At 46.9% G+C, this 19,914-nt stretch overlaps 2 protein-coding genes and 1 long non-coding RNA gene across 3 annotated transcripts; all 3 read left to right on the top strand.

The window, feature by feature from the left end:
* The first annotated feature begins 209 nt into the window (after positions 1-209).
* Positions 210-3,264, top strand: LOC136764478 (uncharacterized). Its single transcript, XR_010821202.1, has 3 exons — positions 210-279; positions 708-753; positions 2,130-3,264. It is a non-coding gene; the product is annotated as an uncharacterized LOC136764478 (long non-coding RNA).
* Positions 3,265-3,343: 79 nt separating this feature from the next.
* Positions 3,344-13,973, top strand: LOC136765034 (mucin-2-like). Its single transcript, XM_066719509.1, has 2 exons — positions 3,344-13,829; positions 13,931-13,973. Exons 1-2 carry the CDS (start codon positions 3,556-3,558, stop codon positions 13,971-13,973), a joined length of 10,317 nt encoding a protein of 3,438 aa, XP_066575606.1. The 5' UTR covers positions 3,344-3,555.
* A 175-nt stretch (positions 13,974-14,148) lies between these two features.
* Positions 14,149-19,821, top strand: LOC136765032 (mucin-2-like; the record flags this gene model as incomplete). Its single annotated transcript, XM_066719508.1, has 2 exons — positions 14,149-17,521; positions 19,283-19,821. Coding segments are annotated over 2 exons (3,912 nt in total), but the record flags the coding sequence as incomplete, so codon positions are not given.
* Positions 19,822-19,914: the final 93 nt, after the last annotated feature.

Below are 19,914 nucleotides of genomic sequence, written 5' to 3'. Positions count from 1 at the left end.
CGTGATTGCTTTCCCCCTGTGCAACAGTCATTATAAATGCATAAATGCAGATCGCATTCTAAATAGGTGAGGGAGAAAATATACATAATAGCAGGGAGCTCACCATGCTTCTCCCTCACACTCATCTTCACCTTTATCTACATTATTTTTTTTTTTTTTCTAAATATTGTTATTATTATTACTGTTATCATTATTGTCCCCCAGCTCTCCAGTGAGTCTCCTTCACAATGACTGTGAGAATGAAGCCAAAGGAAGCAGCAACCCTGATCTTCCTTGTTGGTATGTAACCCCTCTACACTGATCTTTACAGTGTGTCAGCACTGTAATCCCTCTACACTGCTCTAAACAATGTGTGTCAGCACTGTAACCCCTCCACTGATGTACAGTGTGTGTCAGCACTGTAACCCCTCTGCATTGCTCTACACAAGGTGTGTCAGCACTGTAACCCCTCTACACTGCTCTCTCAACCTTATGTAGTCATTCTTCTTTTCAAATCTTATTAAAAATAAACCTACTCTTATTGCTATCCAGATTTTCTAAGACAATTGCTATGAAATTAAAATATATCTGTCTATTTGTAATTTTAAAGTTCTAATTCACTTTGAAGACCAACCCAAAGAGACTTGTCTTAAATAATTTTATTACCATATTTTTCTCCTTGACAATGAACAAGAAAGAATCCTAATCTTCTCTGTTTTCATGTATAGCTTCTATTTGCGGACAGATACCGGTGACCAATGGAGTGACTACAAGGTAATGGCCACACTTTTATAAGGCAGTGTGCATCAGTTAGGATGAGCCAGGGTTCAATCTGGGGTAGAGTACTGCATCCCAGCATTTTAGATGGAGGGGAGTGGGCAAATGGTACTCTTGATCAGAAACATCTGTGATGCAGTTGAGAATATGACAGCTCCAATCAAAAACTCAGGTCCAGTTGGGAAATAATTTTTCAGCTGGGAGAAAAGCGAGAGCGAGCACGAGCACACCTGGCAAGGAGGGGCACAGAGAGCTGATGCTTGATGAGAATTGACAACCTTTAAAACACTCTCAGAGGACGTGGCAATATGATTTTATTTTGAACAATATTTTGATTCTTGGAATATAATAAGGCCACTACTATCAAATGGGATTGTTGGCAACACCCTACACTAAGGACTCCGTCACAGTATGTATGTATATTTGTCAATGTTTACCAAGTTATTTACTTATTAATTAATTTGCTTATCAATTTCTATAATTTCCCACTTATTTATTTGAACAATTTTACTAATTTAAATATTTACTCATGTTTTGTCATTATCTTATTTTCTTATTTCCTAATTTACAAATTGATTTAATAATTTTCACTGACTGATTAACTATGTTATTTAAATAGTGGCTTGCCATGAACTCATTTGAATATCCTTGGCACACTAGCTCATATTTGATGACCACTGCACACAGCTTCTACAAGACCTTCTTAAGAATCTGCGTCACTTTCAGTAAAATAACCCTCGAGATACGGCATCACAACATTAACGTGAAACAAAGACAATGACGACATTACACCATGAACAATAATAGCAAAAGGACAGTTACAGCTTAGTGCTATCACCATGCTGACAATTACAACACCTGTCCAATAAAGAGCATCCCTGTCACAGTGCATTGAACCTCTGAAAACCCAACAACTGTATTTACTCTTTATTATTGAAAATAAATAATTAAAAACATAACAATACATTATACCTATAACCCTATGGTATAATAGCATGAGAGGCAGGTCAAAATGAAATACTGTTAAACAAAACACACTGCATGAAACATGACACAAACTCAAAGGCAGTGTATTATTTTGATGATCATCATTATTATTTGTTTTACTATTGTTCAATCATAAAGAACAAATACAGCTGTTGATAGTTAACAGGGCTAAGGCACAGTCATAAGGACCCTCTTCATAGCAGACTGTGTTGTGTGTGTTATTGATGGAGTGCTGAAATGTTTCACACTGTAATGGGAGGCATGCTGATGTTGTCCTTAATTCAATTCAATTTGACGCTGCAGTGTAAAGTCAATTAAAAAATCTGGATTTTAAAAGTCTACATTTAAAAATGGGAAAACAAATATTTCAAAACCTGTCTCCACAGTATGAACACAACATCAGGTCCTATCACAACTGAAGCTAACACTGCCAACACAACTGAATCTCCCACTACCACAACAACTGAAGCTCCCACTACCACATCAAGCACAGCACAAACTGCAACAACTGAAGCTGCAGCTACCACCACAACTGCAACTCCCACTACCACCATGAAAGAATCCCCAGGGAACACAATAGAAACTCCCACAACTTCAGTTCCCACTACAAATGAATCTCCCACTACAATACCTTCTACTACCACCACAACTGTTTACCCAAGTACAAAAACTGCAGCGCCAACAAACACCAAAAATGCATCTCCCAATACCACAACTGAAACTCCCACTACCACGACAACTGCAGTTTCTACTACCACAACCGAAACTCCCACTAGCACAACTGAAGCTTCCACTACTACAACTGCAGCTTCAACTTCCACCAGAACACAATCTCCCACTACCACAACGGAAATTCCCAGTAGCACAACTGAAACTCCCACTAACACCACAACAGAAACTCACAATACCACAACTAAAACTCCCACTACTACGACAACTGCAGTTTCTACTACCACAACCGAAACTCCCACTAGCACAACTGAAGCTCCCACTACTACAACTGCACCTTCAACTAGCACCACAATAGAATCTCCCACTACCACACCTGAAACTCCCACTACTACCATAACTGCTGCATCCACTACCACAGTTGAAGCTCTCAGTACTATGACAACTGTAGCTTCTGCAATCACAACTGTAGCACCCACTAGCACAACTGAAGCTCTGACTACTACAAATGCAGCATCGACTACTACCACACCTGAAACTCCCACTACCACGACAACTGCAGCTTCCACTTCCACAACTGAATCTCCCACTACTATGACAACTGCAGCTTCCACTAGCACAACTGAAACTCCCACTAGCACAACTGAAGGTCTCACTACTTCAACTGTAGCTTCAAGTACCACCACAACAGAATCTTCCACTACCACAACTGAAACTCCCAGCACTACGACAATTGAAACTCCCACTACCACAACTGAAGCTGCGACTACTACAACAGCACCTTCAACTACCACCACAACAGAATCTCCCACTACCACAACTGAAACTCCCACTACTACGACAACTGCAGCTTCCACTACCACAACTGAAACCCGCACTAGCACAACTGAAGCTCCCACTGCCACAACTGAAGCTGCGACTACTACGACAACTGCATCTTCCACTACCATATCTGAAGCTCCCACTACCACAACGAAGTCTCCCTCTACCACAACCGAACCTCCCACTACTAGGACAACTGCAGCTTCCACTACCACAACCGAAGCTCCCACTAGCACAACTGAAGGTACCACTTCTACAACTGCATCTTCAACTACCACCACAACAGCATCTCCCACTACCACAACTGAAACTCCCACTGCTATGTTAAGTGCAGCATCCACTACCACAGTTGATACTCTCAGTACTACGACAACTGCAGCTTCCAGTACCACAACTGAAACTCCCAATAGCACAACTGAAGGTACCACTACTACAACAGCACCTTCAACTACCACAACAACAGCATCTCCCACTTTCACAACTGAAACTCCCACTAGCACAACTGAAGCTACCACTACTATGACAAATGCAGCTTCCACTACAACAACTGAACCCTCCATTAATACAACTGAATTTCCCACTACTACAACTGCAGCTTCGACTACCACCACAACTGAAGCTTCGACTACTACAATTGAAACTCCCACTACTACGACAACTGCAGGTCCCACTACCACAACTGAAACTCCCACTGCTACGTTAAGTGCAGCATCCACTACCACAGTTGATACTCTCAGTACTACGACAACTGCAGCTTCAACTACCACAACCGAAGCTCCCACTACCACAACAGAAGCTCCCACTACTAGAACTGCAGCTTCGACTACCACCACAACTGAAGCTTTGACTACTACAATTGAAGCTCCCACTACCACAACTGAAGCTCCCACTACTACGACAACTACAACTTCGACTACCACCACAACTGAAGCTTCGACTACTACAATTGAAACTCCCACTACTACGACAACTGTAGGTCCCACTGCCACAACTGAAACTACCACTGCTACGTTAAGTGCAGCATCCACTACCACAACCGAAGCTCCCACTACCAAAACTGAAGGTACCACTACTACAACTGCAGCATCGACTACTACAATTGAAACTCCCACTACTACGACAACTGCAGCTCCCAATACCACAACTGAATATCCCACTACTACAACTGCAGCTTCAACTACCACCACAACAGCATCTCCCTTTACCACAACTGAAACTCCCACTACTACGACAACTGCATCTTCCACTACCATATCTGAAGCTCCCACTACGACAACAGAGCATCCCACTACCACAACTGAAGCTCCCACTTCCACAACTGAAGCTCCCACTACCACAACCGAAGCTCCCACTTCCACAACTGAAGCTCCCACTACTACAACTGCAGCTTCGACTACCACCACAACTGAAGCTTCGACTACTACAATTGAAACTCCCACTACTACGACAACTGCAGCTCCCACTACCACAACTGAAGCTCCCACTACTACGACAACTACAGCTTCGACTACCACCACAACTGAAGCTTCGACTACTACAATTGAAACTCCCACTACTACGACAACTGCAGGTCCCACTACCACAACTGAAGCTCCCACTACTGCGACAACTACAGCTTCCACTAGCAGCACTACAGAATCTCCCACTACCACAACTGAAACTCCCACTGCTACGTTAAGTGCAGCATCCACTACCGCAGTTGATACTCTCAGTACTACGACAACTGCATCTTCCACTACCATATCTGAAGCTCCCACTACGACAACAGAGTCTCCCACTACCACAACCGAAGCTCCCACTTCCACAACTGAAGCTCCCACTACTACAACTGCAGCTTCGACTACCACCACAACTGAAGCTTCGACTACTACAATTGAAACTCCCACTACTACGACAACTGCAGGTCCCACTACCACAACTGAAGCTCCCACTACTGCGACAACTACAGCTTCCACTAGCAGCACAACAGAATCTCCCACTACCACAACTGAAACTCCCACTGCTACGTTAAGTGCAGCATCCACTACCACAGTTGACACTCTCAGTACGACGACAACTGCAGCTTCCACTACCACAACCGAAGCTCCCACTACCACAACTGAAGCTCCCACTACTACAACCGAAGCTCCCACTTCCACAACTGAAGCTCCCACTACTACAACTGCAGCTTCGACTACTACCACAACTGCAGGTCTCACTACCACAACTGAAGCTCCCACTACTGCGACAACTACAGCTTTCACTAGCAGCACAACAGAATCTCCCACTACCACAACTGAAACTCCCACTGCTACGTTAAGTGCAGCATCCACTACCACAGTTTATACTCTCAGTACGACGACAACTGCAGCTTCCACTACCACAACCGAAGCTCCCACTACCACAACCGAAGCTCCCACTACCACAACTGAAGCTCCCACTACTACAACTGCAGCTTCGACTACCACCACAACTGAAGCTTCGACTACTACAATTGAAACTCCCACTACTACGACAACTGCAGGTCTCACTACCACAACTGAAGCTCCCACTACTGCGACAACTACAGCTTTCACTAGCAGCACAACAGAATCTCCCACTACCACAACTGAAACTCCCACTGCTACGTTAAGTGCAGCATCCACTACCACAGTTGATACTCTCAGTACTACGACAACTGCAGCTTCCACTACCACAACCGAAGCTCCCACTACCACAACTGAAGGTACCACTACTACAACTGCAGCTTCGACTACTACAATTGAAACTCCCACTACCACAACTGAAACTACCACTACTACGACAACTGCATCTTCCACTACCATATCTGAAGCTCCCACTACCACAACTGAAGGTACCACTACTTCAAATGCATCTTCCACTACCATATCTGAAGCTCCCACTACCACAACTGAAGGTACCACTACTACAACTGCATCTTCCACTACCATATCTGAAGCTCCCACTACCACAACAGAGTCTCCCACTACCACAACCGAAGCTCCCAATTCCACAACTGAAACTCCCACTGCTACGTTAAGTGCAGCATCCACTACCACAGTTGATACTCTCAGTACGACGACAACTGCAGCTTCCACTACCACAACCGAAGCTCCCACTACCACAACTGAAGGTACCACTACTAGAACTGCAGCTTCGAATACCACCACAACTGAAGCTTCGACTACTATAATTGAAACTCCCACTACTACGACAACTGCAGGTCCCACTACCACAACTGAAGCTCCCACTACTGCGACAACTACAGCTTCTACTAGCAGCACAACCGAAGCTCCCACTACGACAACTGAAGCTCCCACTACTACAACTGCAGCTTCGACTACCACCACAACTGAAGCTTCGACTACTACAATTGAAACTCCCACTACTACGACAACTGCAGGTCCCACTACCACAACTGAAGCTCCCACTACTGCGACAACTACAGCTTCCACTAGCAGCACAACAGAATCTCCCACTACAACAACTGAAACTCCCACTGCTACGTTAAGTGCAGCATCCACTACCACAGTTGATACTCTCAGTACTACGACAACTGCATCTTCCACTACCATATCTGAAGCTCCCACTACGACAACAGAGTCTCCCACTACCACAACCGAAGCTCCCACTTCCACAACTGAAGCTCCCACTACTACAACTGCAGCTTCGACTACCACCACAACTGAAGCTTCGACAACTACAATTGAAACTCCCACTACTACGACAACTGCAGGTCCCACTACCACAGCTGAAGCTCACACTACTGCGACAACTACAGCTTCCACTAGCAGCACAACAGAATCTCCCACTACCACAACTGAAACTCCCACTGCTACGTTAAGTGCAGCATCCACTACCAGAGTTGATACTCTCAGTACGACGACAACTGCAGCTTCCACTACCACAACCGAAGCTCCCACTACCACAACTGAAGCTCCCACTACTACAACTGCAGCTTCGACTACCACCACAACTGAAGCTTCGACTACTACAATTGAAACTCCCACTACTACGACAACTGCAGGTCTCACTACCACAACTGAAGCTCCCACTACTGCGACAACTACAGCTTTCACTAGCAGCACAACAGAATCTCCCACTACCACAACTGAAACTCCCACTGCTACGTTAAGTGCAGCATCCACTACCACAGTTGATACTCTCAGTACTACGACAACTGCAGCTTCCACTACCACAACCGAAGCTCCCACTACCACAACTGAAGGTACCACTACTACAACTGCAGCTTCGACTACTACAATTGAAACTCCCACTACCACAACCGAAGCTCCCACTACCACAACTGAAACTACCACTACTACGACAACTGCATCTTCCACTACCATATCTGAAGCTCCCACTACCACAACAGAGTCTCCCACTACCACAACCGAAGCTCCCAATTCCACAACTGAAACTCCCACTGCTACGTTAAGTGCAGCATCCACTACCACAGTTGATACTCTCAGTACGACGACAACTGCAGCTTCCACCACCACAACCGAAGCTCCCACTACCACAACTGAAGGTACCACTACTACAACTGCAGTTTCGACTACTACCATTGAAACTCCCACTACGACGACAACTGCAGCTCCCAATACCACAACTGAATATCCCACTACTACAGCTGCAGCTTCAACTACCACCACAACAGTATCTCCCTCTACCACAACTGAAACTCCCACTACTACGACAACTGCATCTTCCACTACCATATCTGAAGCTCCCACTACCAGAATTGAAGGTACCACTACTACAACTGCATCTTCCACTACCATATCTGAAGCTCCCACTACCACAACTAAAGGTACCACTGCTACAACTGCATCTTCCACTACCATATCTGAAGCTCCCACTACCACAACTGAAGGTACCACTACTACAACTGCATCTTCCACTACCATATCTGAAGCTCCCACTACCACAACAGAGTCTTCCACTACCACAACCGAAGCTCCCACTTCCACAACTGAAGCTCCCACTACTACAACTGCAACTTCGACTACCACCACAACTGAAGCTTCGATTACTACAATTGAAACTCCCACTACTACGACAACTGCAGGTCCCACTACCACAACTGAAGCTCCCACTACTGCGACAACTACAGCTTCCACTAGCAGCACAACAGAGTCTCCCACTACCACATCTGAAACTCCCACTTCCACAACTGAAACTCCCACTGCTACGTTAAGTGCAGCATCCACTACCACAGTTGACACTCTCAGTACTACGACAACTGCAGCTTCCACTACCACAACTGAAGCTCCCACTACCACAACTGAAGGTACCACTACTAGAACTGCAGCTTCGACTACCACCACAACTGAAGCTTCGACTACTATAATTGAAACTCCCACTACTACGACAACTACAGCTTCGACTACCACCACAACTGAACCTTCGACTACTACAATTGAAACTCCCACTACTACGACAACTGCAGCTCCCACTATCACAACTGAAGCTCCCACTACTACGACAACTACAGCTTCGACTACCACCACAACTGAAGCTTCGACTAGTACAATTGAAACTCCCACTACTACGACAACTGCAGGTCCCACTACCACAACTGAAGCTCCCACTACTGCGACAACTACAGCTTCCACTAGCAGCACAACAGAATCTCCCACTACCACAACTGAAGCTCCCACTACTGCGACAACTACAGCTTCCACTAGCAGCACAACAGAATCTCCCACTACCACAACTGAAACTCCCACTGCTACGTTAAGTGCAGCATCCACTACCACAGTTGACACTCTCAGTACGACGACAACTGCAGCTTCCACTACCACAACCGAAGCTCCCACTACCACAACTGAAGCTCCCACTACTACAACCGAAGCTCCCACTTCCACAACTGAAGCTCCCACTACTACAACTGCAGCTTCGACTACTACCACAACTGCAGGTCTCACTACCACAACTGAAGCTCCCACTACTGCGACAACTACAGCTTTCACTAGCAGCACAACAGAATCTCCCACTACCACAACTGAAACTCCCACTGCTACGTTAAGTGCAGCATCCACTACCACAGTTTATACTCTCAGTACGACGACAACTGCAGCTTCCACTACCACAACCGAAGCTCCCACTACCACAACCGAAGCTCCCACTACCACAACTGAAGCTCCCACTACTACAACTGCAGCTTCGACTACCACCACAACTGAAGCTTCGACTACTACAATTGAAACTCCCACTACTACGACAACTGCAGGTCTCACTACCACAACTGAAGCTCCCACTACTGCGACAACTACAGCTTTCACTAGCAGCACAACAGAATCTCCCACTACCACAACTGAAACTCCCACTGCTACGTTAAGTGCAGCATCCACTACCACAGTTGATACTCTCAGTACTACGACAACTGCAGCTTCCACTACCACAACCGAAGCTCCCACTACCACAACTGAAGGTACCACTACTACAACTGCAGCTTCGACTACTACAATTGAAACTCCCACTACCACAACTGAAACTACCACTACTACGACAACTGCATCTTCCACTACCATATCTGAAGCTCCCACTACCACAACTGAAGGTACCACTACTTCAAATGCATCTTCCACTACCATATCTGAAGCTCCCACTACCACAACTGAAGGTACCACTACTACAACTGCATCTTCCACTACCATATCTGAAGCTCCCACTACCACAACAGAGTCTCCCACTACCACAACCGAAGCTCCCAATTCCACAACTGAAACTCCCACTGCTACGTTAAGTGCAGCATCCACTACCACAGTTGATACTCTCAGTACGACGACAACTGCAGCTTCCACTACCACAACTGAAGCTCCCACTACCACAACTGAAGGTACCACTACTAGAACTGCAGCTTCGACTACCACCACAACTGAAGCTTCGACTACTATAATTGAAACTCCCACTACTACGACAACTACAGCTTCGACTACCACCACAACTGAACCTTCGACTACTACAATTGAAACTCCCACTACTACGACAACTGCAGCTCCCACTATCACAACTGAAGCTCCCACTACTACGACAACTACAGCTTCGACTACCACCACAACTGAAGCTTCGACTAGTACAATTGAAACTCCCACTACTACGACAACTGCAGGTCCCACTACCACAACTGAAGCTCCCACTACTGCGACAACTACAGCTTCCACTAGCAGCACAACAGAATCTCCCACTACCACAACTGAAACTCCCACTGCTACGTTAAGTGCAGCATCCACTACCACAGTTGATACTCTCAGTACTACGACAACTGCATCTTCCAATACCATATCTGAAGCTCCCACTACGACAACAGAGTCTCCCACTACCACAACCGAAGCTCCCACTTCCACAACTGAAGCTCCCACTACTACAACTGCAGCTTCGACTACCACCACAACTGAAGCTTCGACTACTACAATTGAAACTCCCACTACTACGACAACTGCAGGTCCCACTACCACAACTGAAGCTCCCACTACTGCGACAACTACAGCTTCCACTAGCAGCACAACAGAATCTCCCACTACCACAACTGAAACTCCCACTGCTACGTTAAGTGCAGCATCCTCTACCACAGTTGATACTCTCAGTACGACGACAACTGCAGCTTCCACTACCACAACCGAAGCTCCCACTACCACAACTGAAGCTCCCACTACTACAACTGCAGCTTCGACTACTACCACAACTGAAGCTTCGACTACTACAATTGAAACTCCCACTACTACGACAACTGCAGTTCCCACTACCACAACTGAAGCTCCCACTACTGCGACAACTACAGCTTCCACTAGCAGCACAACAGAATCTCCCACTACAACAACTGAAACTCCAACTGCTACGTTAAGTGCAGCATCCACTACCACAGTTGATACTCTCAGTACTACGACAACTGCATCTTCCACTACCATATCTGAAGCTCCCACTACGACAACAGAGTCTCCCACTACCACAACCGAAGCTCCCACTTCCACAACTGAAGCTCCCACTACTACAACTGCAGCTTCGACTACCACCACAACTGAAGCTTCGACTACTACAATTGAAACTCCCACTACTACGACAACTGCAGGTCCCACTACCACAACTGAAGCTCCCACTACTGCGACAACTACAGCTTCCACTAGCAGCACAACAGAATCTCCCACTACCACAACTGAAACTCCCACTGCTACGTTAAGTGCAGCATCCACTACCACAGTTGATATTCTCAGTACGACGACAACTGCAGCTTCCACTACCACAACCGAAGCTCCCACCACCACAACTGAAGCTCCCACTACTACAACTGCAGCTTCGACTACCACCACAACTGAAGCTTCGACTACTACAATTGAAACTCCCACTACTACGACAACTGCAGGTCTCACTACCATATCTGAAACTCCCACTACCACAACTGAAGGTACCACTACTTCAAATGCATCTTCCACTACCATATCTGAAGCTCCCACTACCACAACTGAAGGTACCACTACTACAACTGCATCTTCCACTACCATATCTGAAGCTCCCACTACCACAACTGAGTCTTCCACTACCACAACCGAAGCTCCCACTTCCACAACTGAAGCTCCCACTACTACAACTGCAACTTCGACTACCACCACAACTGAAGCTTCGACTACTACAATTGAAACTCCCACTACTACGACAACTGCAGCTCCCACTATCACAACTGAAGCTCCCACTACTACGACAACTACAGCTTCGACTACCACCACAACTGAAGCTTCGACTACTACAATTGAAACTCCCACTACTACGACAACTGCAGGTCCGACTACCACAACTGAAGCTCCCTCTACTGCGCCAACTACAGCTTCCACTAGCAGCACAACAGAGTCTCCCACTACCACAACCGAAGCTCCCAATTCCACAACTGAAACTCCCACTGCTACGTTAAGTGCAGCATCCACTACCACAGTTGATACTCTTAGTACGACGACAACTGCAGCTTCCACCACCACAACCGAAGCTCCCACTACCACAACTGAAGGTACCACTACTAGAACTGCAGCTTCGACTTACACCACAACTGAAGCTTCGACTACTATAATTGAAACTCCCACTGCTACGACAACTACAGCTTCTACTAGCAGCACAACCGAAGCTCCCACTATGACAACTGAAGCTCCCACTACTACAACTGCAGCTTCGACTACCACCACAACTGAAGCTTCGACTACTACAATTGAAACTCCCGCTACTACGACAACTGCAGGTCTCACTACCACAACTGAAGCTCCCACTACTGCGACAACTACAGCTTCCACTAGCAGCACAACAGAATCTCCCACTACCAGAACTGAAACTCCAACTGCTACGTTAAGTGCAGCATCCACTACCACAGTTGATACTCTCAGTACGACGACAACTGCAGCTTCCACTACCACAACCGAAGCTCCCACTACCACAACTGAAGGTACCACTACTACAACTGCAGTTTCGACTACTACCATTGAAACTCCCACTACGACGACAACTGCAGCTCCCAATACCACAACTGAATATCCCACTACTACAGCTGCAGCTTCAACTACCACCACAACAGTATCTCCCTCTACCACAACTGAAACTCCCACTACTACGACAACTGCATCTTCCACTACCATATCTGAAGCTCCCACTACCACAACTGAAGGTACCACTACTACAACTGCATCTTCCACTACCATATCTGAAGCTCCCACTACCACAACAGAGTCTTCCACTACTACAACTGCAACTTCGACTACCACCACAACTGAAGCTTTGACTACTACAATTGAAACTCCCACTACTACGACAACTGCAGGTCCCACTACCACAACTGAAGCTCCCACTACTGCGACAACTACAGCTTCCACTAGCAGCACAACAGAATCTCCCACTACCACAACTGAAACTCCCACTGCTACGTTAAGTGCAGCATCCACTACCAAAGTTGATACTCTCAGTTCTACGAAAACTGCAGCTTCCACTACCACAACCGAAGCTCCCACTACCACAACTGAATATCCCACTACTACAACTGCAGCTTCAAGTACCACCACAACAGCATCTCCCTCTACCACAACTGAAACTCCCACTACTACGACAACTGCATCTTCCACTTCCATATCTGAAGCTCCCACTACCACAACAGAGTCTCCCACTACCACAACCGAAGCTACCACTTCCACAACTGAAACTCCCACTGCTACGTTAAGTGCAGCAACCACTACCACAGTTGATACTCTCAGTACTACGACAACTGCAGCTTCCACTACCACTACCGAAGCTCCCACTACCACAACTGAAGGTACCACTACAACAACTGCAGCTTCGACTACCACCACAACCGAAGCTCCCACTACCACAACTGAAGGTTCCACTACTACAACTGCAGCTTCGACTGCTACAATTGAAACTCCCACTACTACGACAACTGCAGCTCCCACTACCACAACTGAAAATCCCACTACTACAACTACAGCTTCAACTACCACCACAACAGCATCTCCCTCTACCACAACTGAAACTCCCACTACTACAACAACTGCATCTTCCACTACCATATCTGAAGCTCCCAGTACCACAACTGAAGGTACCACTACTACAACTGCATCTTCCACTACCATATCTGAAGCTCCCACTACCACAACTGAAGGTACCACTACTACATCTGCATCTTCCACTACCATATCTGAAGCTCCCACTACCACAACAGAGTCTTCCACTACCACAACTGAAGCTCCCACTACTACAACTGCAACTTCGACTACCACCAGAACTGAAGCTTTGACTACTACAATTGAAACTCCCACTGCTACGACAACTGCAGCTCCCACTTCCATATCTGAAGCTCCCACTACCACAACAGAGTCTTCCACTACCACAACTGAATATCCCACTACTACAACTGCAACTTCAACTACCACCACAACAGCATCTCCCTCTACCACAACTGAAACTCCCAGTACTACGACAACTGCATCCTCCACTTCCATATCTGAAGCTCCCACTACCACAACGGAGTCTCCCACTACCACAACCGAAGCTCCCACTTCCAGAACTGAAACTCCCACTGCTACGTTAAGTGCAGCATCCACTACCACAGTTGATACTCTCAGTACTACGACAACTGCAGCTTCCACTACCACAACCGAAGCTCCCACTACCAGAACTGAAGGTACCACTACAACAACTGCAGCTTCGACTACCACCACAACTGAAGCTTCGACTACTACAATTGAAACTCCCTCTACTACGACAACTGCAGCTCCCACTACCACAACTGAAGCTCCCACTACTACGACAACTACAGCTTCGACTACCACCACAACTGAAGCTTCGACTACTACAATTGAAACTCCCACTACTACGACAACTGCAGCACCCACTATCACAACTGAAGCTCCCACTACTGCGACAACTACAGCTTCCACTAGCAGCACAACAGAATCTCCCACTACCACAACTGAAACTCCCACTGCTACGTTAAGTGCAGCATCCACTACCACAGTTGATACTCTCAGTACTACGACAACTGCAGCTTCCACTACCACAACCGAAGCTCCCACTACCACAACTGAAGGTACCACTACTACAACTGCAGCTTCGACTACCACCACAACTGAAGCTTCGACTACTACAATTGAAACTCCCACTACTACGACAACTGCAGGTCCCACTACCACAACTGAAGCTCCCACTACTGCGACAACTACAGCTTCCACTAGCAGCACAACAGAATCTCCCACTACCACAACTGAAACTCCCACTGCTATTTTAAGTGCAGCATCCACTAGCACAGTTGATACTCTCAGTACTACGACAACTGCAGCTTCCACTACCACAACCGAAGCTCCCACTACCACAACTGAAGGTACCACTACAACAACTGCAGCTTCAACTACTACAATTGAATCTCCCACTACTACGACAACTGCAGCTCCCACTACGACAACTGAATATCCCACTACTACAACTGCAGCTTCAACTACCACCACAATAGCATCTCCCTCTACCACAATTGAAACTCCCACTACTACGACAACTGCATCTTCCACTTCCATATCTGAAGCTCCCACTACCACAACTGAAGGTACCACTACTACAACTGCAGCTTCGACTACTACAATTGAAACTCCCACTACTACGACAACTGCAGCTCCCACTACCACAACTGAAAATCCCACTACTACAACTGCAGCTTCAACTACCACCACAATAGCATCTCCCTCTACCACTACTGAAACTTCCACTACTACGACAACTGCATCTTCCACTACCATATCTGAAGCTCCCACTACGATAACAGAGTCTCCCACTACCACAACCGAAGCTTCCACTTCCACAACTGAAGCTCCCACTACTACAACTGCAGCTTCGACTACCACCACAACTGAAGCTTCGACTACTACAATTGAAACTCCCACTACTACGACAACTGCAGGTCCCACTACCACATTTGAAGCTCCCACTACTGCGACAACTACAGCTTCCACTAGCAGCACAACAGAATCTCCCACTACCACAACTGAAACTCCTACTGCTACGTTTAGTGCAGCATCCACTACCACAGTTGATACTCTCAGTACGACAACTGCAGCTTCCACTACCACAACCGAAGCTCCCACTACCACAACTGAAGCTCCCACTAGTACAACTGCAGCTTCGACTACCACCACAACTGAAGCATCGACTACTACAATTGAAACTCCCACTACTACGACAACTGCAGGTCCCACTACTGCGACAACTACAGCTTCCACTAGCAGCACGACAGAATCTCCCACTACCACAACTGACACTCCCACTGCTACGTTAAGTGCAGCATCCACTACCACAGTTGATACTCTCAGTACGACAACTGCAGCTTCCACTACCACAACCGAAGCTCCCACTACCACAACTGAAGGTACCACTACTACAACTGCAGCTTCGACTACTACAATTGAAACTCCCACTACTACGACAACTGCAGGTCCCACTACGACAACTGAATATCCCACTACTACAACTGCAGCTTCAACTACCACCACAATAGCATCTCCCTCTACCACAACTGAAACTCCCACTACTACGACAACTGCATATTCCACTACCATATCTGAAGCTCCCACTACCACAACTGAAGGTACCACTACTACAACTGCATCTTCCACTACCATATCTGAAGCTCCCACTACCACAACAGAGTCTTCCACTACTACAACCGAAGCTCCCACTTCCACAACTGAAGCTCCCACTACTACAACTGCAACTTCGACTACCACCACAACTGAAGCTTTGACTACTACAATTGAAACTCCCACTACTACGACAACTGCAGGTCCCACTACCACAACTGAAGCTCCCACTACTGCGACAACTACAGCTTCCACTAGCAGCACAACAGAATCTCCCACTACCACAACTGAAACTCCCACTGCTATTTTAAGTGCAGCATCCACTAGCACAGTTGATACTCTCAGTACTACGACAACTGCAGCTTCCACTACCACAACCGAAGCTCCCACTACCACAACTGAAGGTACCACTACAACAACTGCAGCTTCAACTACTACAATTGAATCTCCCACTACTACGACAACTGCAGCTCCCACTACGACAACTGAATATCCCACTACTACAACTGCAGCTTCAACTACCACCACAATAGCATCTCCCTCTACCACAACTGAAACTCCCACTACTACGACAACTGCATCTTCCACTTCCATATCTGAAGCTCCCACTACCACAACTGAAGGTACCACTACTACAACTGCAGCTTCGACTACTACAATTGAAACTCCCACTACTACGACAACTGCAGCTCCCACTACCACAACTGAAAATCCCACTACTACAACTGCAGCTTCAACTACCACCACAATAGCATCTCCCTCTACCACTACTGAAACTTCCACTACTACGACAACTGCATCTTCCACTACCATATCTGAAGCTCCCACTACGATAACAGAGTCTCCCACTACCACAACCGAAGCTTCCACTTCCACAACTGAAGCTCCCACTACTACAACTGCAGCTTCGACTACCACCACAACTGAAGCTTCGACTACTACAATTGAAACTCCCACTACTACGACAACTGCAGGTCCCACTACCACATTTGAAGCTCCCACTACTGCGACAACTACAGCTTCCACTAGCAGCACAACAGAATCTCCCACTACCACAACTGAAACTCCTACTGCTACGTTTAGTGCAGCATCCACTACCACAGTTGATACTCTCAGTACGACAACTGCAGCTTCCACTACCACAACCGAAGCTCCCACTACCACAACTGAAGCTCCCACTAGTACAACTGCAGCTTCGACTACCACCACAACTGAAGCATCGACTACTACAATTGAAACTCCCACTACTACGACAACTGCAGGTCCCACTACTGCGACAACTACAGCTTCCACTAGCAGCACGACAGAATCTCCCACTACCACAACTGACACTCCCACTGCTACGTTAAGTGCAGCATCCACTACCACAGTTGATACTCTCAGTACGACAACTGCAGCTTCCACTACCACAACCGAAGCTCCCACTACCACAACTGAAGGTACCACTACTACAACTGCAGCTTCGACTACTACAATTGAAACTCCCACTACTACGACAACTGCAGGTCCCACTACGACAACTGAATATCCCACTACTACAACTGCAGCTTCAACTACCACCACAATAGCATCTCCCTCTACCACAACTGAAACTCCCACTACTACGACAACTGCATATTCCACTACCATATCTGAAGCTCCCACTACCACAACTGAAGGTACCACTACTACAACTGCATCTTCCACTACCATATCTGAAGCTCCCACTACCACAACAGAGTCTTCCACTACTACAACCGAAGCTCCCACTTCCACAACTGAAGCTCCCACTACTACAACTGCAACTTCGACTACCACCACAACTGAAGCTTTGACTACTACAATTGAAACTCCCACTACTACGACAACTGCAGGTCCCACTACCACAACTGAAGCTCCCACTACTGCGACAACTACAGCTTCCACTAGCAGCACAACAGAATCTCCCACTACCACAACTGAAACTCCCACTGCTACGTTAAGTGCAGCATCCACTACCACAGTTGATACTCTCAGTTCTACGACAACTGCAGCTTCCACTACCACAACCGAAGCTCCCACTACCACAACTGAATATCCCACTACTACAACTGCAGCTTCAAGTACCACCACAACAGCATCTCCCTCTACCACAACTGAAACTCCCACTACTACGACAACTGCATCTTCCACTTCCATATCTGAAGCTCCCACTACCACAACAGAGTCTCCCACTACCACAACCGAAGCTCCCACTTCCACAACTGAAACTCCCACTGCTATGTTAAGTGCAGCATCCACTACCACAGTTGATACTCTCAGTACTACGACAACTGCAGCTTCCACTACCACTACCGAAGCTCCCACTACCACAACTGAAGGTACCACTACAACAACTGCAGCTTCGTCTACCACCACAACCGAAGCTCCCACTACCACAACTGAAGGTTCCACTACTACAACTGCAGCTTCGACTGCTACAATTGAAACTCCCACTACTACGACAACTGCTGCTCCCACTACCACAACTGAAAATCCCACTACTACAACTGCAGCTTCAACTACCACCACAACAGCATCTCCCTCTACCACAACTGAAACTCCCACTACTACAACAACTGCATCTTCCACTACCATATCTGAAGCTCCCACTACCACAACTGAAGGTACCACTACTACAACTGCATCTTCCACTACCATATCTGAAGCTCCCACTACGACATCAGAGTCTCCCACTACCACAACCGAAGCTTCCACTTCCACAACTGAAGCTCCCACTACTGCGACAACTACAGCTTCCACTAGCAGCAAAACAGAATCTCCCACTACCACAACTGAAACTCCTACTGCTACGTTAAGTGCAGCATCCACTAGCACAGTTGATACTCTCAGTACTACGACAACTGCAGCTTCCACTACCACAACCGAAGCTCCCACTACCACAACTGAAGGTACCACTACTACAACTGCAGCTTCGACTACTACAATTGAAGCTCCCACTACTACCACAACCGAAGCTCCCACTACCACAACTGAATATCCCACTACTACAACTGCAGCTTCAAGTACCACCACAACAGCATCTCCCTCTACCACAACTGAAACTCCCACTACTACGACAACTGCATCTTCCACTTCCATATCTGAAGCTCCCACTACCACAACAGAGTCTCCCACTACCACAACCGAAGCTCCCACTTCCACAACTGAAGGTACCACTACAACAACTGCAGCTTCGACTACCACCACAACCGAAGCTCCCACTACCACAACTGAAGGTTCCACTACTACAACTGCAGCTTCGACTGCTACAATTGAAACTCCCACTACTACGACAACTGCAGCTCCCACTACCACAACTGAAAATCCCACTACTACAACTGCAGCTTCAACTACCACCACAACAGCATCTCCCTCTACCACAACTGAAACTCCCACTACTACAACAACTGCATCTTCCACTACCATATCTGAAGCTCCCAGTACCACAACTGAAGGTACCACTACTACAACTGCATCTTCCACTACCATATCTGAAGCTCCCACTACCACAACTGAAGGTACCACTACTACATCTGCATCTTCCACTACCATATCTGAAGCTCCCACTACCACAACAGAGTCTTCCACTACCACAACTGAAGCT

Source organism: Amia ocellicauda, chromosome 12, assembly GCF_036373705.1.
Source record: "Amia ocellicauda isolate fAmiCal2 chromosome 12, fAmiCal2.hap1, whole genome shotgun sequence".
In the NCBI taxonomy this organism is placed as follows: Eukaryota; Metazoa; Chordata; class Actinopteri; order Amiiformes; family Amiidae; genus Amia; species Amia ocellicauda.
This window is presented reverse-complemented; position numbering and strand designations above follow the sequence as displayed.